Source organism: Notamacropus eugenii, chromosome 3, assembly GCF_028372415.1.
Source record: "Notamacropus eugenii isolate mMacEug1 chromosome 3, mMacEug1.pri_v2, whole genome shotgun sequence".
In the NCBI taxonomy this organism is placed as follows: Eukaryota; Metazoa; Chordata; class Mammalia; order Diprotodontia; family Macropodidae; genus Notamacropus; species Notamacropus eugenii.
Window position 1 is genome coordinate 196,711,876 of NC_092874.1, and position 23,131 is coordinate 196,735,006.

The 23,131-nt window shown below is 38.5% G+C and overlaps 1 protein-coding gene across 1 annotated transcript in view; it reads left to right on the forward strand.

The window, feature by feature from the left end:
• Window positions 1–23,131, forward strand: part of GRIN2B (glutamate ionotropic receptor NMDA type subunit 2B) — a 619,338-nt gene that overhangs the window by 165,446 nt on the left and 430,761 nt on the right. The window contains exon 2 of the mRNA XM_072653890.1: window positions 9,393–9,821. Within this exon, the coding sequence (XP_072509991.1) occupies window positions 9,411–9,821 (411 nt within the window). The 5' untranslated portion in view covers window positions 9,393–9,410. The remainder of the gene's footprint in view (window positions 1–9,392; window positions 9,822–23,131) is intronic.

Here is a 23,131-nt window from a genome sequence, read left to right on the forward strand (position 1 = left end):
AATACAGTGAAGAAATGTTATATTACTGTGTAAAGAGCAACAGATTTAGAATCAGAGGACCTGTCACTTGTTACCTGTGTGATCCTATACAACCTCTCTGGGTCTCAGTTTCCTCATCTGTAAAATGAAAGGGCTGAAATAGATGGTCCTTCCAGTTCATTTTACCTTCAGATGTCTAATAGTATGGTCTTAAGTAGGAAGTCTGGAGAACTGATGCTGTTCTGCTGTCCAGAAACGGATCTGGTAAACTTCCAGAGGAACCTTAATAACCTTGTAATTCCATCCTTAAAGTTTGTCTTTCTTACCCTCTATTTTTTGAATGTACCCCCTACTTTACTCCTTCTCTCCGTATGTATATCTTGAGTGCCTATAAATAGATAAGTTACTTAATATATATAACATACTTTAATATTTACAACACCTCACACTTTTCTTTTTTAGGTTATTTTTATTAATTTCATTAAATATTTTCCAATTACATGCAATTTTTAAACAATCATTTCAAAAATTTTTAAAATCAAAATTCTCTCCTTTATGCTCCTACCCCTCTCCTTGAGAAGGCAAGAAATTGAATATAAACTATACATTGAATTCATGCAAAAAATATTTTCATGTTAGACATTTTGCAAAAGAAGACACAAAATCAAACAATAAAAGCAAAGGAAGTTTAAAAAAGTATCTTTCAATGTGTATTCAAAATTCATCAATTCTCTCTCAAGGTGGATAACGTTCATCATGGGACTTTTGGAATTGTCTTGATCAGAGTAGCTAAGTTTTCACATTTGATCATCCTTGTAATATTGCTGTTAGTGTGTACAATTGTTCTCTTGGTTTTGATAACTTTACTTTGCGTCAGTTCATGTAAGTCTTTCCAGGTTTTTCTGAAAACATCCTGCTCATCACTTCTTATAGTACATTAGTACTCCATTGCAATCACATATCACAACTTGTTCAGTCATTCCTCAATTGATGGCCAATTCCCTTGATTTCCAGTTCTTTGTCACCACAAATGTAGCTGCTATAAATATTTTTATACAAATAGGTCCTTTTCCCTTTTATTTCTTTAGAATACAGATTTAAAAGTGATATTTCTGGATCAAAACACCACATACTTTTCTTCCTCTCTCTCTCTCTCTCTCTCTCTCTCTCTCTCTCTCTCTCTCTCTCTCTGTCTCTCTCTCTCTCTCTCTCTCTCTCTCTGTCTCTCTCTCTCTCTCTCTCTCTGTCTCTCTCTCTTTCAGGGCTAAGTGACTTGCCCAGGGTCACACACCTAGTAAGTCTCTGAGACCCTATTTGAACTGAGTTCCTCCTGACTTCAGGGCTCTATCCACTGTACTATCTAGATGCACCATATACATTTCAAAGTTTGTTTATAAAGGTAACCTGTATACGCTTTGAAGTCCATGCAAACTGATCTTGTTCTTTCAACCTGATGTGTAGTTTCCCATTTCCATGCCTTTGCACAGCATGTCCCATATGCCTAGAATGTACATTTTCTTTATGGCAGCTCAGCTTCAGTTTCAACTCCTGCATGAAGCCTTTTCTGATACTTGTAACAAGCAGTGCCTCCTGGCTTGTATTTCTCTTATATACATTGTATGCATTTCATACATACTTTTATCTGTATATGCTGTCTCTCCCAATAGTGACCATTTGATATTTGTGCTTGTATACCTAAGTACCTAGCACACAGTAGGCACTTAAGTTCTTACTGATTGATTTACATGTAATCTCATTTTATATTCACAAAGGTTATATGCACGAAGTAGGACAGTTATCATTCCTCTTTTTCAACTGAGAGAAATAAAAAAAAAAGGACTAGTGGCTTGCCAAAACCCTATTGTCAATTAATGACGGACCTGAGATTAGAAACATGATTTTCTCCCTTCTAGTTTGATTCCCTTTTACCCCAAACCATATTGTGGCCTATATAGGAAAATAAGAAAGCCTCTTTCAGCTAAACAAATCTCTTCTGATACTGCAAATTGAGTTTGCAGTTGCTGAATAACAGTATCTTTGTTTGCAATTCTTGTGCTGCTAGTATCGCCAATATTGTACTGCTTTTTACAGTGCTTTCCTGTACTCTATATATAAAAGTAATACTTTGCTAAGCCACCTTCTGTTCTTTGAATGTCACAACTAACCATTGTACCCCGAAAGTACAATACGTTATAAAAAAGAAAAGAAGCACAAGCAATGGCTTAAAGAGAATAAATACCACGCATCAAAGTGGGAGAATGCTGTTTGTATTAAAGTTAATAAAAATGGTCACACGAAAGGATGAAGTCTAATGAGTTGTAATTATAAGACTATTAAGACGCAGGGGGATGTAGTGATTAGGGAGCTAAACTCAAAGTTAGCAAAACCTAGGTTCAAGTGCTGCCTTCTACATATTCTGGCTAAGTCACAGTTTTTCAGAGCTCTAAGAAACTTAAAATTATTAGGTACAGAGAAGGTTCAAACCTGTATTAGTAGAGAGAGGGTTTCCTTATCTGGAACTTTCTTTTACAAATAAAATCACAGGTCCACTCCCTAACTCTAATCACAGAACAAAAATACCCCTGAAATGAAGTTAGCTATTAGTTGTGCCACACTGTGTTTTGGCTCTCTGTGAGAACCTTGATTTCTGAAGGGAAATCCAATATAAAGGTTATAACTGATAGTAATATTTTGTTCATAGTCATTAGAAGCTCGAAGTTTATGTCTTCTTCTGTAAAATTATTGACCATAATTGTCTGTTTAATGCTTTTCTTTAGATGTGTTTAACCTTTGAGAGAAGAAATTTAAACTGTGATTCTTCTTTTGACCAGGAAATGGTGCCAATCTTTGGGATAGATTTTACTAAGGTCTTGTAGTTTGCTGATTTCATCTAGTCAGTCAGTCGGTAAAGATTTCCTAAGAACCCATTATTTGCCAGGCACTGATCTAGAGGATGAGGCCAAAATACAAAACCAAATCCCCAAACAAACAAAAACCCCCAAACTGAATAGTCATATAATTTTTCTTTTTATAAGGTAGGGTAGGTCTTTTCTTATTCTGAGCTGAGCTACTTTTCTTATTCTCAAGAGAAAGGCAAGATAGTCTATGCAGCTTTGCCATTTGGAATGGCTGAAAGCTAGCTGCACTGGTTATATTCCAGAATGTTTTTGATCCAGAACTTGATTAAATTTTTGTGACTCTTCAGCTTCAGTATATATCCAGATATTTGTCTTCTCACTCTCCATCTCTTGACTCCCACATAATTAATGACATTTGCTGTTTTCAGGGAGGAGTACCATTCCAGTACTGACTCATTCATCATCCCTTGTTGGTCAGGATTTTTGCCAAACTCACAACTGTTTTTAGGTGCTCTAATACCCAGCACGTTCTGGATGAGCAGTAAATGTTAACTAACTCTTCAACCTGGACTGCTTGTCCTTTCACTGTAAAAGTGAGACTCCTCTGGGTTCTGGACACCAATCATGAAATTATCCTATTCAATGAATACAATTAAAAAAAAACCAACCCAAAACAACTTTACTAACAAATATATATGAATATAATGTTGCAATCTGTCATTTTAAAAATGCAATATTCCATACCCATAGCATATCTCTGCTTTAGGGCCAGTTTTGGTCAGTATACTTTCATAACTGTGTTTTGGTCATTTTATTCTTTTTATTTACTTTATTTTAGTCATTGTGGTTGTAGTTTGCCTAGTTTTGCTTGTTTTACTTTGTATCAGTATATATAATCTCATATTTCTTTGTATTCCTATATTGTTGCATGTTTCTTTCTATTTACTGTGTTCCCTATTTCTTTTTAGCACAATAATAATAGTCCATTATGTTTTTGTGCCATGATTTGTTTTTTTTTTTTGGTTGTTGACCTCCTTCACCAATAAGTGTAGCAGTAGGTTCCCTGGGCCAAAAGGTGTGGGCATTTTAGTCACTTTATTTGCATAATTCCAAATTACCTTAAAAATGGTCGAACCATTTGACAACTCTATTGAAAATGTATTAGTGCACTTGGTTTTGCTACAATCTTTCTAACATTAACTTTTTCCATCTTTTCGTCTTCTTTCTTAATTTGCTGGCTATAAGGTGAAGCCTCATGATTATTTTGGTTTACATTTCTTTTATGTTGCACTTTCATTTTGTAATTCTTTAGGGAACTATTTGTTTATAACTTTTGACCAGTTTATCCAGTGGGGAATGGGTCTTGATTTTCTATGTCTCTATCTTAGATATCAGACACTAATTGATTTATCTTCAATTTTTTTAATGCTTTGACATTTATCAGTTAGGTTACATAGCCATATTGAGATTATTATGGGATATAAGTAGTTGGTCTACATCTAATTTCTGTCAAAACTTCATTTCAGCTACTGTTGGACTGGGTCTTGAAGGTTTCTCCAATTCTTCAGGACATTGACACTAGCTTTCTGCAAAACTTGATTTGGCTCATGATCCTGACCTTTGGAAACTCACAAAGTTCTAGCCTGTAATCCATTCATTCAAAATGAAAGAGAAAACCCCGAGACATGCAGAGAATCCAGGTTCATATACCCAAGGCTACTTGCAAGCCTTGAAGGGGAGAAATCCAGCATTCTAGTCCATCTTATATGTTGAGGCTGAAGTTCAGATTTTATCATATTACTCCCTTAATCCACTGTAGTGGCTTCCTATTGCCTTTCTATTGCTTCCAGGATAAAATATAAACTTCTCTATTTAGCTCTTAATGCCTGACTTAGCTTTCTAAACTCATTGGACATTTCTCCCCATCCCTTACTCTGTGATCCTCCCAAACTGGTCTTCTTGCCTTTGCACTACCTCTTCTCCCCATGCATGGAATTTCTTCCTTCCTTCCTTCCTTCCTTCCTTCCTTCCTTCCTTCCTTCCTTCCTTCCTTCCTTCCTTCCTTCCTTCCTTCCTTCCTTCCTTCTGCCTCAAGGGGAACTAGGTGGTACTGTGGATAGAGCACCAGTGCTGGAGTCAGGAGGACCTGAGCGCAAATCTCACTTCAGACACTTGACGCTCCCTAGCTGTGTGACCTTGGGCAAGTCACTTAATCCCAATTGCCTCATCCTGGGTCATCTCTAGTCATTTTGATGAATATCTGGTCACAGGATTCATATGGCTCTGGAGGAGAAGTGAGGCTGGTGACCTGCACAGCCCTCCCTCACTCAAAAAAAAAAAAAAACAAAAAAATCAAAGTCAAGTGCAAGTCATGTCTTATTTTGAGTAGCTAGGTGACACAGTGGATAGAGTGCTGGGCCTGGAGCCAGAAAAACTCATCAACCTGAGTTCAAATCTGGCCTCAGACACTTACTAGCTGGGTGACCCTGGGCAAGTCACTTAACCCCATTTGCTCAGCCCTCCCTCACTCAAAACTAAGTCAAGTACAAGTCATGTCCTTCTTTCTCTGATGGCAGGGTCTTCTTTGGCAATGAAGGATGAACACACACACATTTCTGCCTCAATGATTCCCTCTCTTTCTTTAAGATAAATCTCAGGCCCTATTTTCTCTAAGATGTCCTTCTTCATTTTCTCACTCCTAGAACTATTCCTCCCAAATCACTAAGTATTTAACTACTTTGTATATAATAGTGCTTATTAACTTTATTTTAATGCTGTCTATATTTTTATATACGCTTGTCTCACTTATTAGCACATAAACTGCTTTCAAGTAGTGATTTTTTCATGGTTTGTTCTCTCCCTAGCCCCTAGCAGCGTGTCTGGCACATTATAAGTGCTTAATAAATACCTGTTGATTGTTTGACTGCACAAACTATTCTCAAAAATTGAGAAAGAAAAAATTCTTCTAAACTGCCTTCTTAAAGCAAAAAAAAAAATTGATTACTTAAACCAGGGAAAGAGGAAGCAAAGAAATAGAACTAAAAACAAATGTCATTGGTAAATATCGACTCAGAAATTATGGCAAAAAAACTATAGCTAGGTATCAAAAATTATTCACTATGACCAAGATAGATTTATGCCAGGTATGGAAGAATGCTTCAACTCTGAGAAAACCTCCATTAATCACGGGAAAAATAACAACAAAAAAGCAACCCCAGATAACAGGACTATATTAGTATTTGGAGAAAATGACTGATAAAATATAATATTCATTTATGCTTAACAAATAAAACCTATAAAGCAGAAACATAGACATCAACAAGCATTTATTAAGCACCTACTATATTGAAGGTACTGTACTAAGCACTGGAGATGGGAAGAAAAACAAAGGACAGTACTTACTTTCAAGATCACAAACTAATAGGGGAGACAGCATGGAAAGAATTATGTACATATAAGCTATATAAAGGATAAATAGAAGATAATCACCAGGTATAATGGGCTAGCATTAAGGGGGAATGAGCAAAGGTTTCTCACAGAAGGTAGGATTTTAACTGGATTTGAAGGAAGCCACGGAAGCCAGGAGGTGGAAATGAGAAGGGAGAGAATTCCAGGCATGTGAATAGCCAGTGAAAATGACTGGAGTTGGAAGATTGTAGTATCTTGTGTAATAAACAAGGAGGAAGTCATTTATCCATAGCTCATTGGGAGGAATTAGGTGGAAGAAGGCTTCTAAATGCCAAACAGAGGATTTTATCTTTGCTTCTGGTGGCGACAGAGAGCTGCTAGAGTTTATAAAATGGGGAGTAGTGGTAGTGGTGGTGGTGGAGAGAGATAACGTGGTCAGATCTGTGCTTAAGGAAGTTTAATTTGACGGCTGAATGGAGGATGGGATAGAGTAGGGATAGCCTTGAGGCAGGGAGACTAGCCCCCACGCTATTGAAATAGTCCAGGCATGAGGTGATGAGAGCCTGCAACAGGGTGGTAGTTATGTCAGAGGAGAAAAAGGGGTATAAATGGGAGATATTATGAAGGTAATTGACAGGCCTTGGCAACAGATTAGATGTGAGGTGTAAGAGAATGAGTAGTTGATAATGACATGTAAGATGAGAGCCTGAGAGTATGGTAGTTCTCTTAATAGCAATAGGGAAATTGAAAAGCAGGGAGACTTTGTGTGTGTGGGGAAGATGATGGGTTCTGTTTTGGAAATGTAAAGTTTAAGATTTTCACAGGACATTCAGTTATAAATGTTCATTAGATAGTTGGAGATATAAATCTGGAGATTAGGAAAGATGTTAAGGTTAGATAGGTAGATATAAAAGTCATCATTATGGAAATAATAATGGAATCCATGAGAACTGAGATCACCAAGTAAAATAGAAGAGGGTCCAGCACAGAACAATGGGGGACACTTCCTTTAGTGAACATAAGCTGGGTAAAAATCCAGCAGAGACTGAGGAAGAGTGGCCAGATAAGTAGAAGTACAACCAGAATAGAGTAGTATCTAGTGGCGAGGAAACCAGGAGAGTGGAGGATGGGTGATTCATAGTGTCAAAGAATGCAAAGAGGTTAAGAAAGATAGGATTGAAAAAAAGTTATGAAATTTGGCAAATAGGAAATTGCTGGTAACTTTGCAGAGGGCAGTTTTGGTTTAGTGATGAAATCAGAAGTCAGACTGTAGAGAATTAAGAAGATAGTGGAGGCTTTGACTAATGATAACCTACTGGCATAGTGGATAGAGCTCTGGGCTTGGAATCAGGGAGACTTATCTTCCAGAATTCAAATCTTGTCTCAGACACTGACCAGTTGTGTGAGCCTGGAGAAGTCACTTCATCTTGTTTGTTTCAGTTTCCTTATCTGTAAAATGAACTGGAGAAGGAAACAGCAAACTGATCCAGTGTCTTTGCCAAGAAAATCCCAAATGGGATCATAGTCAGATGTGACTGAAATGACTAAACAACAACCTACTTGAGGTATTTGACCCAAAAAGGGAGGATAAATTGAAAGAAAGCAAGTAGGGATGAGTGGATCAAGTGTGAGCTTTTTGAGAAAGGGGAGCCATAGGCATGCCCAGCTATCTCTTCCACATTTCAGGGGGTACAGGTGTGGTGCTCCTGCAATCTGGAAAATCTGTGTAAAATTTTCTGGCCCTTCCTTCATACCAGAGAAATCTAAATTATTATGGTTTTAAAAGATATACACATATTGATATAATACAATACTATACATATATTTCATGCATTTATGACTTTCTAAACTTTTTTATATCATCTGCTGGCCTTTGCATGTTATCTTTAGCTTCCACAAAACTCTCCCCAAATTCCCATTTAATTTCTTATGCCGACCCAAAATATGTCAAAACTATGACGAAAGAAGTCGCAATATGGAAGGGATAACTGTATGTAGTCAGTAGGAAGCAATCACTAGACATGAAGAAAGATAAATGACAGTGGGGATCATATAGGGTGTATCTGTTGGAGAATATGGTATAGAAAGGGACCATCTATTCATGTCGAAGAGTTAACCTTGGAAAGGAGAATATTCACCTTTTCGTGTGAGATGGGATTGAAGGAGGAGATAGTCCCAGAGAACATCTGGGTGATATGAAATGAAAAGGAGGAGAGAAAAAGGAGCTCTTGGTGAAGGGCTTCAATGGGGAGATATTTTAAATAAGTAGATACTAAAACTAAAAGCCAGTATAATCAATGGTGTATTTTTAAAATAAATTCAGTGCAACATGTCTGATAAAATAAGCATCGTGGTAGAGCCACTAGGAACTAGAAAAAGTCTGGGCAAGGGGAGGCTGTCTTTATCTGTGACTTTTTGTGACCATTTTTCCTCCCATATTCCTAGGTGGGAAAGAAGGTCAGTGAAGGAGTGCACAGCCTATTTGTTTTGTTGTTCTCTGTTCCCTCACCTCATCCAATGGCTAGTCAGAGATGAGCTGAAGAATAGTGTTAGAGGTCAGGCAGAAATGTTAAGAACCCTTGGGGATGTGACACCTGCTGATACCATTTTGTAACTATGGATACACCTCACCTAACACCATTAATTGGCTCCTTGAAAACACTCTATCAACAAAGTGATGTTAGAGAGGACAGTTCTATAGACAGTGGAATGACTGTTGTAACTGGGCTCTCATCCAAATGATGTCACATTTTGGATGCAAAACTTTATGATAGAGTTTGATTATTATGTCTTATGTGTTAATGATGTTACTGCAAAATGATGTTGGTCTGAGCAATTTTATGAAGAGTATATCTGTATTACTTTTGCTCAAATGCCTCTTTTTGCTAATTATTGATATACTTTGGCTGTAATTCTTATGTGGATTCTTTTAATAATCCTGAATACTTTGAATGTTCTTTCCCCCCCCCCCCTTAATTAAGACAAGGCTAGAAATATGACTAAGAGAGTACATTTGAGTAGATGGTTAGTGAAATGAGATAAAGTACTTGACTGGCAATCACAATTAGTGTGATGCAGCAAGGACACTCTTTTAATGTCTTCTTTTCTTCTTCTTTTTTTTCTGTTTGTTTGTCTTTATCTTTTCAGGGAGTCTAAGAGTTGAAGATGAGGCCCAGGACAGAGTGCTACTCTCCAAAGTTCTGGTTAGTGCTGGCTGTCTTAGCAGTGTCAGGCATCAGGGCCCGTGCTCAGAAGAATCACCCCAGCATTGGTATTGCCGTCATCCTAGTGGGCACTTCAGACGAGGTGGCTATCAAGGATGCCCACGAGAAAGATGATTTCCACCACCTCTCTGTGGTACCTCGCGTGGAGCTGGTAGCCATGAATGAGACTGACCCCAAGAGCATTATCACTCGTATCTGTGATCTCATGTCGGACCGCAAGATCCAGGGTGTGGTATTTGCTGATGACACAGACCAGGAAGCCATCGCTCAGATCCTTGATTTCATTTCAGCACAGACTCTCACTCCCATCCTGGGTATCCATGGAGGCTCCTCTATGATAATGGCAGACAAGGTAAAACTGGGTTTCTGATGCCAAAAGATGTGACATTAATTCTAAGTGGAATCAAATTTATTAATTGGTAAAGGTTATAAGAGCACCTAGAGGAGAAGTAGGCCAAGGATTATGCTAATGGTTTGGAGAATGAGTCTAACTAACTGAATTGGTGAGATATGTTATATATCAGATAGTGAGAAGATTGTTTATAAAAATAGGGTATGCAAAGGCACAATGATAGGAAAAGTACGTGGAAAGGATTTGGGTGTTCTAAGGTGTAAAATTTCAAAAATGTAGTTTTATTGATGGCTTTTGTCTTTATATTAGTCACTTCCAGATCTCCTATCCGTATCCCTGCCTCATTTATTAACCCCCACCTTATAAGAGCTAGAGGAACAAAATAGCCAAAAGGTTTCGAACCAGTTTAAGGGTATTTGTTTTGTGGAAATGAGCTTCAGCCACACTTATAAGAATCCAGACTTTAGAGTGCCTTAGGAAGCTTAGAACCTACCTTATGCTTGGATGGTTGGTTAAAGGCTTCAGCCAGGGATGTATCTTGTGCAGGACTCCAGATATTCCAGAACAGTTGAATGTTACTTGAAAAATCACCAAAGATGAGGAGCTCTCATTAGCTCTCTGTTGCTCCTAGAATCTAATGTTATCATATGAGCCGAATATATTGAGTGAAAACAATGAAGAAATATATCATATGATTTATTAAAATGCTTAGTTGCTAAGTGGGTATATCAAGAACCTTTTCTTGACTCATATCAAGGAAATCAAAATCTCAAATAATGAATGCTTTTTTGGTATTTTCAAGATGGACAATATTGTGTATACTTAACATTCCTAGGCTGTTTGTGTTCAGGGCCTCCCAGAAACAAACTTCCATTGCCCAGAAAGATATAGATTATGTTTTCCTTTTGCTCTCATGTTAAGGCAGACAAGCAACATCCAGTGGGCAGTCCCTCCAAATATTGGAGTTCTCTAGTGAGATTACTTTGAGAATATGTGATCTGATCAGAGAGCTTCTTTGACACCAGCATTTATGTGAGATCCACCAAAATCTGTAGTCTTCTTTAATTTTCTACATGTGATTTCTTTGTCCTTGTACTTTAACCTGAATGGGTATGGATCATTCACTACAGTAATTGGAACATGGCTGGCTAGATTTGTAGACTTTAAAAATGAAGAAGAGGCAATCTCTCTCATCTGTTTCAGCTTCTTTATTTGGTGGCAAATACTCCAAATGAATGATTGTGTGGTAAACCAAGTGTTCACAGTAAGGATGACAAAAGGAAATTTGCTTGTTAAGACTTGCTGTCCAAATAAGACATGCTCCTCTCCCCATCCCATTTTTATAACAAAAATCAAAACAACACTACCATTCTTGGAAAGAACTTGTCAATCAATTACCCCTTGACTTCACTAACCTTTTGTTGTGATGGATAATACCAGATTGTTGGTCACATCCCCATTATTCTGAGAAATACCTGAGTCCCCTTTGCTCTGATTCTGATGAGTGACAGAATCATTGGAAGTAGTCCAGGGGCATACATACCCCATCCTCACATCTTTAATTTATAGAAAGCCATTTAACTGAAGCTTTTATAAATTTACAGAATGGGATCAGGTCCAATATACCAGATTCTTCTGGTACTAAAGCTAGTAGTTACTGCCACTGTGGGTTCCTAACACCAATCTGTTTTATCCTTGAGCAAAAATCCTATAAAAACCCTTTCAGTCTTAACCCCCCCCCCCCAATAACCTTTATATTTGAAAAATGTCCATAATATTGATAGGGTCATACAAAAAATCATGGCTTCCCTGTTTCGCAGAGAACTTCTAAAAACAAAATATATTATTATGCTGAAATCTGTCCAAAATAAGTTAAGAACATGGACTTGAAATCATACTCTTAGAAGATGCAGTATTTGGCCTGAATAGAACAGAAAACATGGTAATGGTGGAAAAACTATTTATACAGCAGGATTTGAATTTATTTTCTTTAGAGTAGATAGAGAGATCAGAAGAAGTATGGACCAGAGACAGAAGTTACAGTGAGACAGATTTCAGCTCTTTAAGGGAACATTTCCTAACAATAGAACTATTCAAACACGCAATGGATTGCCTTTGGAGATGGTAAATCCCCCATCTCACTAGATATTTTAAGATGGAAGCAAGAAGACTCTGTTAGGGATGCTATAGGAAGCATTCCTTATCAGGCACAAGGTGGATGAGATTAATGGTGTCGAACTCAAATAGAAAGGATCCCTGAGGGCACATATTAAATCATAAATTACTTTCATGTTATATTGTATTTTTATTTATTATTATTTATTAAAAAACATTACCCCATTACATTTTAATCTGGTTCAGGCGGCACTCAGTACTTTTCTTGGCAGTTTAAGGCCAGAGGGTAGTGACTTTGACACCTCTAGATTAGAAGCCTTTTAAGGTTTCTTTCAATTCTAATATTCTCTTACTTAACAGCTCACTTTCTTTGGATATGATTTATTCATGGTCATACAGTCAGTATGGAGTGCAGTCAGCATTTGAACCTGTTCTCTGACTTCATGAACTACTCTTTTCTGCTCCACTGCCTGATTTAACTACAGACTGAATAATCAATCCCTCAGTAATAGAAAGCAGCTCACACAGCAGTGTTCAAAAGGAAAAGAAACCCACAAGAGAGAGCCGCCTCTCTAGCAAAAACTGCCGAGAGTTATGGCAACCAACATTTTGAAGTCAGCCTCAGGCTTAAATAATTTTTCACTGTGTCAAATAGCAATCTTCCCCTTAATCTCTGAGAAATAAGCCCCTGGGCAAGTTTAAAAGCTAATAAACAATCATACAAAAACCTTAAAAACAGAATTCAAGTCTTTCTATTAAAAAAAGAAACTTAGTAGAGCTTGTAGAAGCCATATAAGAATAAGGGGTAAAACTCAAAACTTAAAAAAACCCACAAATGTTAAAAAAAAAATTACTCTAACATGTAATTGGGGAAAATAAAATATTGTACATTAGAGAAAAAACCATAAGGGGTAAAGCGTGTGGACAGGAATTAGGAAGGACAGCATGTTTCTTATTCTAATTCTAGTTTTTATTATGAATAATAACAAAATATTTATTAAAGACCAATATGCATAATGGCCTGGAAGTCCACTATGCCCTTTGATCCAAACAGACATGATTCCTTCCTTCAAGGGGTTTACAATCTAAGACAGATGACTTAGGAGACTTGTGAGGAGATTCCTTTAACTGGGGTAGGTCACACTAGTAGCAAACAGTCAAATAAATACACGGACACTTTTGTGTCACCTGAAGGTTCTCCTGCACCCCCAAAAAGCAGCTGTTTGATATATTGAATAGACAGATTTAGTCAATGTTTTGGACTAATAAATAGGTTAATCAGACACGTAAATGTATTAACATAACAACTGTGTAAAGGGGTAAGTGTGTAGTCTGGGGTGCAATCAGAAAGTTGTAGGATTATACGTTTAAAAGAGAGACTTTTGTGGTTCATCATTAAAAACTCTGTAAATCATGGAATTCCACAGTTTTAAGGGACCCTAGCAGCCATCTAATTCAACTTATACCTGAAAAAGAATCCTTGCTACAAGAAATCCAGTAAGTGATCATCTGATTTTTCTCTGAGGACCTTCAGTGAGAGAAAGAGAGAGTACCCACTATCTCATGAGGCAGCCATTTGCTTTTCCCATAGCTTTAATTGTTAGGAAGATGTCTTACAAAAGGTTTAAAGTTGCTCCATTTTGACTTCTACCCTTTACTCACTGTTCCATTCTCTGGGGTCAAACAAAACAAGTCTTATGATTTTAGGTGATACTTGATTAAAAGAAAAATAGAAAGCTGACTTTTTTTTAGGGGGAGCACAGTGGATAGAGTGCTGGGCTTAGAGTCTGGAAGACTCAAGTTCAAATCTGGCCTCAGATATTTACTAACTTTATGATTCCGGGAAACTCTGTTTGTCTTAGTTTCTTCATCTGTAAAATGGGGATAATTATAGCACCTACTTACAAGGGTTGTTGTGAGGATCAAATGAGACAAGAAATTGTAAAGTGCTTAGCACAGTACCTGGTACATAGGGATATATCAGATCTATGCTTGGGGAAGATTAGTATGGGAGTAGGATGAGGGATGTTCCAAGAGAGGTGGTGGCAGGGGCTAGTAGAAGTAGGGTTATTTTAGGAGGTTATTTCCATAGCAGTGGGAATAGAGGAGAGAATAGATTTGGGAAATATTTTGGTGATAGATACACCCTCTGGATACCCTGTTAAGTTAATTGTGTATATCACGGAAGTACAGAAAGCTCTCATATCCTGGCTCTGTGATCAAGTCACTTAACATCCATAGATGTTTTTCCTTATCTGCAAAAAAACAAAAACAAAACAAAACAAAAAACAAAACAGCTGTAACAGGTGACCTCTAAGTTTGCTTGTGGCATTGAATCTCTGAGACCATGATGGGCCAGTGCATGCTCCCCAATACCTCGTGGCTGTTTTCCCACATCATGAAGGAGCACAGTCTTTGTCTCTATCTCTTTCATTTTCACCTTGAACGTGCATTTTATTGCTGCAGAATGACAAGGGAGAAATTTCTTGGCCTACAGCAGCCCTGTATAGTTGGGTCTCCTGTTAGATAACAATGGCTGACATTTCTATAGTGGCTTAAGGCTTTAGTGCTCTGTGTCAATTTCTTAATTTCATCCTCAGGACAATCTTGTGTGGTAGGTGCTATTCTGCCAATCTGAGTCCTGCAGGTGGAACTGGCATGTTGTAGATGTAGATGCTAATCTCTCTGGACCAGCACTGCTCCATACCCAGTGCTGGATAGCTACCTTGTGTGTCCACCTGCTAGAGAGACTACGAGTGTTGAGGAAATAAGAACTCTAGGTCAGAGGTGGGGAACCTGCAGCCTGGAGGCCACATGTGGCCCTCTAGGTCCTTAAGTGTGATCCTTTGACTGAACCCATACTTCACAGAGTGAAATAATTAAGTCAAAGGGCCACATTTGAGGACCTAGATGGCCACATGTGGCCTTGAGGCTGCAGATTCCCCACTCCTGCTCTAGGTCTAGTCTCCTCTCCTTTAAATAATCATTTCTGTGACTCTGCTACTCTCTCAAGTTATTGTTTCACCTTTGTCCTTGTTCACTGCCAAATTTATTGAAAGAGTGGTCTCCTTTAGGAACTTGACAATTCCTAACCACTTGTAACTTGGCTTCTTTTGGCAAAACTGCAATCTCAAAGGGTACCAACAATCTCATATGCATCTTTTACAACCTCTTATAAATGATCTCTACCTTGGATTCAATAATGGAATTTCCCCTGATATCTCACCTATCTCTCTGAGTGTTCCTCTCCTTCTTCTTTCTTGGCACCTTTGTCTCCTGCCCTTCCCTAAATGTAGGCATTCTCCAAAGTTCTGTCTTTGAACTTCTGTCCTAATTCTACATTCTCTCCTTTGGTGATCTCATCTTCTTCCACTGTTTTAACTATCATATCTATTTGAATGACTCCCAAACCTATGTCTTTATTCATGACCTCTGTGCTGAGCTCCTGACCTGCACTGGAAGCTACCTTTTTGCAAATATCTGTCTCCCTGGCACCTTAAACATACTCATGTATAAAACTGAACTCATCATCTCTTTCTCCTGTTTTCTTTCTCTCTCTCTCTCCCACCCCCCTTGCTCTCTCTGACATCTTAATTTCTATTTCTGGCACTACCATTCATCCTTCCAACTTTCTATGCTCTAAACCTCAGTGTTATCTTTGACTCTTCCCTTTTCCTCACCTCCCACATCTAAGCACTAAAGGCTGTCAATTTGTGCTCCTACTACCACCATCCAAGCATCACCCACTATCATCACCCTAATTTAGACTCTAATTATTTCTCACATAAAGTGGTATTTAATTGTCTCCTGATTGGTCTCTCTGTCTGTAGTTTCACTTTTTCTAGTCCAATCTATCTATACATCTATTCAAAAGTAATGCACAGTAGTGGCTGCATCAGTCCACCACTCAAAGACCTTTATTGGCTCCCCATTGTCCATGAAATAAAACTTAAACTTCCTAGGCAGATATTTGACTACAGTCTGCCTTTCTCACCTAATCTAAGGTTACTTACTATCCAATAATTTATCTTTCAATCAAACTGAACTATTAATTGGCCTCCAACCATTTCACACTTCCCCTCTAATGCCCATGTCATTTTTTGTATCTGCAATGACAATTTTCTATCTCCTTCTGTGGCACCAATGTAATATTCACAGTGCCTATGGTGGCCATGAATATCCTGATGCAATTCTGAATCATGATATACAAGACACTCCACATGGAAGACAGAACCAAAACATTTATTCAGACACCAGAAAGCCAAATCCGTCATAGTAACAAAAATCTATACAAAGTAGCAATGCAGAGAATAATACCATCCCTAAGGCTTCCCCCTGTTGGCTTCCCACAAACCAACTCCATTAAACAAACACAAGCAACTCTTTCATTCACACCCGCCAGCTACCTGTTTGCCTGCATCTTTCCCAGCTTTGACTAGACTCTGATCAATTTCCTCTCAATTGTGTTCTAGCTTTGCCTCTTCCTGCTCTACCCCTTCCTATTCCATGTGACTTAGACTTATGTGACTCAGGTTTCCATGTGACTTAAGCAGGTCACATGGGCCTCTTAATGGATGGGAAAATCTTCCCATTAAGAAGTAAAATTATATTAGCAATAAACAAAAAATGCATTATCAATACATCCTCCCATCCCTTCTTATTGAAATTAAATGAGATAATTTTAAAGTATCACATTAATATCAGGTATTTATCATCGTAAATTCGCCTTATTCACCTCTTCCACGAAGCCTTAGAGCATCCTCACAGCCAAAAGTGATCTTTTCCCTGGGCTCTTCTCGTACCTTGCATTTTTGTTGTATACATTGTATTCTAGTTTCTTGTCCACCTGTTTTGTTTTTCCCTGAATGGGTCTTTTGCAGCTACACCATTTTTGGAGAAAATGACCACCCTCAGAAAGACAACCTAAGCCCTGGCCTACCTGGCGGGAACACCTGGCCTTTGAGGGAATTACTCTGAATGCGAGGAACTTCAAGGTGAAAGTGAAATGCTTATTGAGTAGTACCACTGAGGTGTCTGTGCTTTAATGTTTAAACTGTCAGTTTTCCAGGAGAGAATAATAGGAATTATAAGTTACTATTTCATATTTCAAGTCTTTGCTGCTATGAATCTTTTGTACTTTAATAATTTATTTTGTGTGGAGGAAATAACTTTGCTATATATGATTTATATTGTACGTTAAATATCTTTCTTCTGCTTTGGGGGAGTCTCTAGATATGAGCCAAGCCTAAGTTAGCTTTAAGTGATTTTCTAGGGGAGGGTGATGGTGGTGGCGGTGCTGAAGTAGGGGTATAAAAAACCAGAGAATAAAAAGCCTGACCCATCTTTCTGAGATCAGGCTGTCTTAGGGCTAAAACCAGTCCAGGTGTGAACCTACAGCTAAGACCTCTTAGTGGGAGAGGATATCCTCAGCCACTAGCTCTACGATGCTATGTTGTTTAATGGGAATAGTTCATTAATTTTTTCAACCAATATTTTTAAACAACTGATTAATCATTTCTTACTTATTCTAATGAAAGATAAAGTGATATATCCCAAAACACTCTGAACTCAATATAAAGTTATTTTATGTTCTGATGTTAGTATTTTATTGCTTTAACTTTTCTTCCTATATTTTCTCTATTCCCTGTGGATCTCATTTACTAATATGGTGAGGAATCTATTGGTTACAAACATGTTGAGCTTAATGTTCCTGGGGAAGTTTTAGAACAGAATCATCTAAACTTATAGTGCTCTTTGATATAGCAACCACTAGTCTGGGAATTGCAGGGATTCATTTATAGCCTCCCCTGCTGCCAGTATAACTAGATATGAGCTACCTCAATTTCAGAAGTATTTATGAGACATCTATATTTGTATGATCCTGGGCCATGATACTGGGCGAAGGGCTACTGCTGTAAAATACCCTTTTGTGAGGATAAAATGGGATAATGGATGTGGAAGTACTTTGGAAAGTATAGTGTTACACATATAAAAGGTGTGGCTATTATCCTTTATTTTGAGGAAGGAAGGGACAAAGAGAGGATAAATACGATTGGAGGAGTTAATATTAGCACTTACATTAAGGATTTACTGAAATGGGTAATGTTGCAAAAGGATTAGCCAAGAGGCAACTACAGTTTATATCTGGGTTATTATCTATGGTATTGAAAGGAAGGCATTATATGGGGGTATGTAGCTGAGATAATGACAAGACTTGAATGTAGACTGAATAGAGAAAAGGACAGTTGATCAAGAAGTAGTGCTCTACCCCATGTCTTCTACTTTTTCAAAGGACATATGACTACTGCTTTATTTATCTCATTTTTGCATTTTCACTTGAATGATTGGGAAACAAAAGATATTATTTCATTAGCACCCAAGTGGTCATTATGCAAAGTTGCTGTGTATGGAAGTTTGGCATTCATGCCTTTCCAATCTCTTTTTTCCCCATGCATTCTGTGTCCTCATATTGCCTTCTGGCCATAACCTTCCACTTTAGTGGCTTACTCAGGCTTCTCTTCATGAACCTGTAATATTCTCCATCTCCCAAATAAAATCTTTTCTTCCCTGTGACCAGTGGAATTCTGCTGTTAAGAAAAAAAGTGAGTTGATTACATAATTAAAGTAATTCACATAAAGGCTTGAATCACACAGAGGCTTATTCCTTGGGGGGTATTTGCATTTCAAAACTTCACCTGGCTAACCTCAATGAATTTCTTACTCTCCACTCAGTTCTGTTACATTTTTAAGCTACTTAAGAGAAGAGACTTTAAAAAAAATTAGATACTGTTACCTATCGAACTTAGGCAAAATAATTTTTGTTGAATTGAGTTGATTTAAATTCTTCCAAATATAACCAATTAGTCAAAAAATATTAATAAACACTATTTGCTAGGTTCTGCGTTAGGTGCTAGATCTAGATATCCCAAAATGAGATGGTCTTTTCCTTTAAGAAGCTTATATTCTACTGGAAGGATACAACATGTTCCCAGATAAATAAATCCAACCTAAATACAAAAGGAGTATACCATGATGGGGTAGAATGAAAGGAGGTTTGCATGAAATAACAAGTGGGAAAATCAGGAAAAGCCTCTTGAAAGAGGTAGCATTTAAACTAAGCCCGGAAAGAAGGAAAGATTTCTAAAATATGGAGGACAGGAGTGAGTACATTCCAGACAAGAGGGACAGGTCATGTACGGATAACATCAAAAAGGGAAAGTTTGACTGGAATGTAGAGTGCATGAAGGAAAGCCACATGTAGTGAGATTGAAAGATAGACTGGAGCCATATTGCCAATGGCTTTAGATGCCAAAAAAAGCATTTATCTTCTATCCCAAAGGCAGTATTGAACCACTGAAGTTTTTTTAAAAGGGGAGTGGCATGATCAGATCTATACTTTAGGCCAAAGCACAAGGTTCAGCAACAGCAGAAAGAAGTAGAACAGAGCTCAGTAAGACAGTCAGAGAATCATTAGTATCCCATAAACATACAAAGAAAATGAGCCTGGATACTACACTGCTCAAAATTATTACAAAGTGCAAATCTGTAGAATCTATTGGACAAAGAGAAACCCCATCATTAGCAGGTTCAAGAATACAGTTACTGAGTTTAATTTTTAAAAATAAATTTCCAAATAGCCAAGAACAAGCAATTCTTGTAACCAAAACTCCCTATTCAATTTCTCTGACACTACTCAGTGATGAGATATGAGACTAAAAGATAGAATTTGGTATAACAAAAAAAAAACCAAAGGAATTGGCCAGAACTGTAGGTTTAATTAAAATTTAGTATAAAAAGGCACTTCTTCAGTGAAGTTAGAAAATGGAAATTTTTCCTTTTGAGAAATCCAGAACTGGTTTCAAATTTGCTATTTGAATAGCAAATTGCCCAACCAGCCAAAATTTAAGAAGGTTATCTAGACTTGAACAGGTGAAGAGTAAAGGTTCAATAAAGCATATTGAAAAAAAAACCCTGAATTTGAAGCAAGAGGGCTTCAGTTCAAACCCTGCCTCTCCCATCTGGGCTTTCATTTCACCTCTAGGCAAGTCACTTAATCTTTCTGGGCCTCAGTTTCCTCATGTATAAAAGGAAGGAGAGTGTGTAATTAAAGCTGGAAGGGATCTTAAAGGCCATATAATCCAATTTTCTCCCTTTATAAAAGAGGATTCTTTTTTTTCCTTTTTTCTTTTTTTATTTCACTTTTAACATTCATTTTCACAGAATTTTTGGGCTCCAAATTTTCTCCCCCCTTGTTCCCTTCCCCCACCCCAAAACACCGAGCATTCTAATTGCCCCCATCTCCACTCTGCTCTCTTCTCCATCATTCCTCTCTGCCCTTGTCTCCATCCTCTCCTCTGTCCTGTTGGGCCAAATAACTTTCTATACCCCTTTACCTGTATTTCTTACTTCCTAGCGGCAAGAACAGTACTTGACAGTCATTCCTAAAACTTTGAGTTGCAACTTCTTTTCCTCCCTCCCTCCCCTCCCTCTCCCTTTGGAAGGCAAGCAAGCCAATATCGGCCAAATCTGTGTAGTTTTGCAAATGACTTCCATAATAGTCGTGTTATATAAGACTAACTATATTTCCCTCCATCCTATCCTGCTTCCAATTACTTCTATTCTCTCTTTTGATCCTGTCCCTCCCTGTGAGTGTCGACCTCAAATTGTACCCTCCTCCCCATGCCCTCCCTTCCATCGTCCCCTCCCCACCCTGTTTATCCCCTTGTCCGCCACCTTCCTGTATTGTAAGATAGGTTTTCGTACCAAAATGAGTGTGCATTTTATTCCTTCCTTTAGTGGAATGTGATGAGAGTAAGCTTCATGTTTTTCTCTCACCTCCCCTCTTTTTACCCAAACTAAAAAAAAATCTTTTGCTTGCCTCTTTTATGAGAGATAATTTGCCCCATTCCATTTCTCCCTTTCTCCTCCCATATATTTCTCTCTCACTGCTTGATTTCATTTTTTTTTTAAGATATGATCCCATCCTATTCAATTCACTCTGTGCACTCTGTCTCTATGAGTGTGTGCGTGTGCATGTGTGTGTGTGTAATCCCACCAAGTACCCAGATACTGAATAGTTTCAAGAGTTACTAATATTGTCTTTCCATGTAGGGATGTAAACAGTTCAACTTTTGTAAGTCCCTTATGACTTCTCTTTGCTGTTCACCTTTTCATGCTTCTCTTCATTCTTGTGTTTGAAAGCCAAATTTTCTTTTCAGCTCTGGTCTTTTCATCAAGAATGCTTGAAAATCCTCTATTTCATTGAAAGACCATTTTTTCCCCTGAAGTATTATACTCAGTTTTGCTGGGAAGGTGATTCTTGGTTTTAGTCCTAATTCCTTTGACTTCTGGAATATCCTATTCCATGCCCTTCGATCCCTTAATGTAGAAGCTGCTAGGTCTTGTGTTATCCTGATTGTATTTCCACAGTACTTGAATTGTTTCTTTCTAGCTGCTTGCAATATTTTCTCCTTGACCTGGGAATTCTGGGATTTGGCCACAATATTCCTAGGAGTTTCTCTTTTTGGATCTTTTTCAGGTGGTGATCGGTGGATTCTTTCAATATTTATTTTGACTTCTGGTTCTAGAATACCAGGGCAGTTTTCCTTGATAATTTCATGAAAGATGATGTCTAGGCTCTTTTTTTGATTATGGCTTTCAGGTACTCCCATAATTTTTAAATTGTCTCTCCTGGATCTATTTTCCAGGTCAGTTGTTTTTCCAATGAGATATTTCACATTATCTTCCATTTTTTCATTCTTTTGGTTTTGTTTTGTGATTTCTTGGTTTCTCATACAGTCATTAGCCTCCATCTGTTCCATTCTAATTTTGAAAGAACTATTTTCTTCAGTGAGCTTTTGAATCTCCTTTTCCATTTGGCTAATTCTGCTTTTGAAAGCATTCTTCTCCTCATTGGCTTCTTGAACCTCCTTTGCCAATTGAGTTAGCCTATTTTTCAGGGTGTTATTTTCTTCCACATTTTTTTGGGTCTCCTTTAGCAGGGTGCTGATTTGTTGTTCATACTTTGCTTGCAAGTCTTTTATTACTCTTCCAAGTTTTTCCTCCACCTCTCTATCATGATTTTGAAAATTGTTTGGGCTCTTTAAGACCTTTTCCCAGAACTGATCCCATTGAGTGGGCTGGGATGTAGAAGCACTGACTTCCGTGTCTTCCCCTGATGGTGAGCACCGCTCTTCCTCATCAGAAGGGAGGGGAGGAGAAACCTGCTCACCAAGAAAGTAACCCTCAATAGTCTTGGTTTTTTTCCCTTTTCTGGGCATTTTCCCAGCCAGTGACTTGAGCTCTGAATATTCTCCTCACACCCACCTCACCTCTGGATCCTCCCAGCCCGCGCTTGGGGTCTGAGAATCAAATGCTGCTTCCCAACCTCAGTGCTTTGGGCGGGGGCAGGCCTGCTATTCAGTGTGAGATTAAGTTCAGGTGCTCAGGTGGGGGCAGGGCCGCCTCACGGGCTCAGTTCCCTCAGGGGGTTTGTGTGGAGACCTTCAACAATGGATCCGGGCTCCTGCCTGCTTGGGGAGCCCCGGTCTGCTCCTGCCTCCGCTGTTGCCTTCTGAGGGGGCCTGAGTATGGGGGCACCCCACTCCCCTCTCGACCCACCAAAGAGACCTTCTCACCGACCCCTGTCACCTGTGGGTGGAGGGACCTGCGCGGCCTCTGGAGATCCCGTCCCTGAAGTCCGCTCGGATCTGTTCCTCTCGTTGCTGGGGCAGGTGCAGGGCTGGGCTGGGCTCCGCGTCTGCAGCGCAACAGACCTTTTGCAAGAGGTTTGCAGGTCCCTCTGGAACAGAAATCTTATCCGCTCCACTATTATGTGGCTTCTCCTGCTCCCGAATTTATTGGCGGCTCTTTACTACGGATATTTCATGGGCTGTGAGTTTGGAGCTAGTGTATTTGTGTGTTTCTACTCCGCCATCTTGGCTCCGCCCCCATAAATGAGGATTCTAAGGCTTAAAGATTCATTGCTTTGCTGGTAAGTGTGAGAGGCAGTATTTGAACCCAAGTCTTCCTGATTCTGCACCTGGAACTATGCCAGATGCTTCTAAAATACCTTTCAGCTCTAAATGTATGATACTGTCACCTAGTGTTTATTTAATATGAGTTATTGAAAACACAAAGACTAACTTTTAGGGAAGACCTGCCTACAAAAGGGTAGAGGGAACTAGATCATCTTG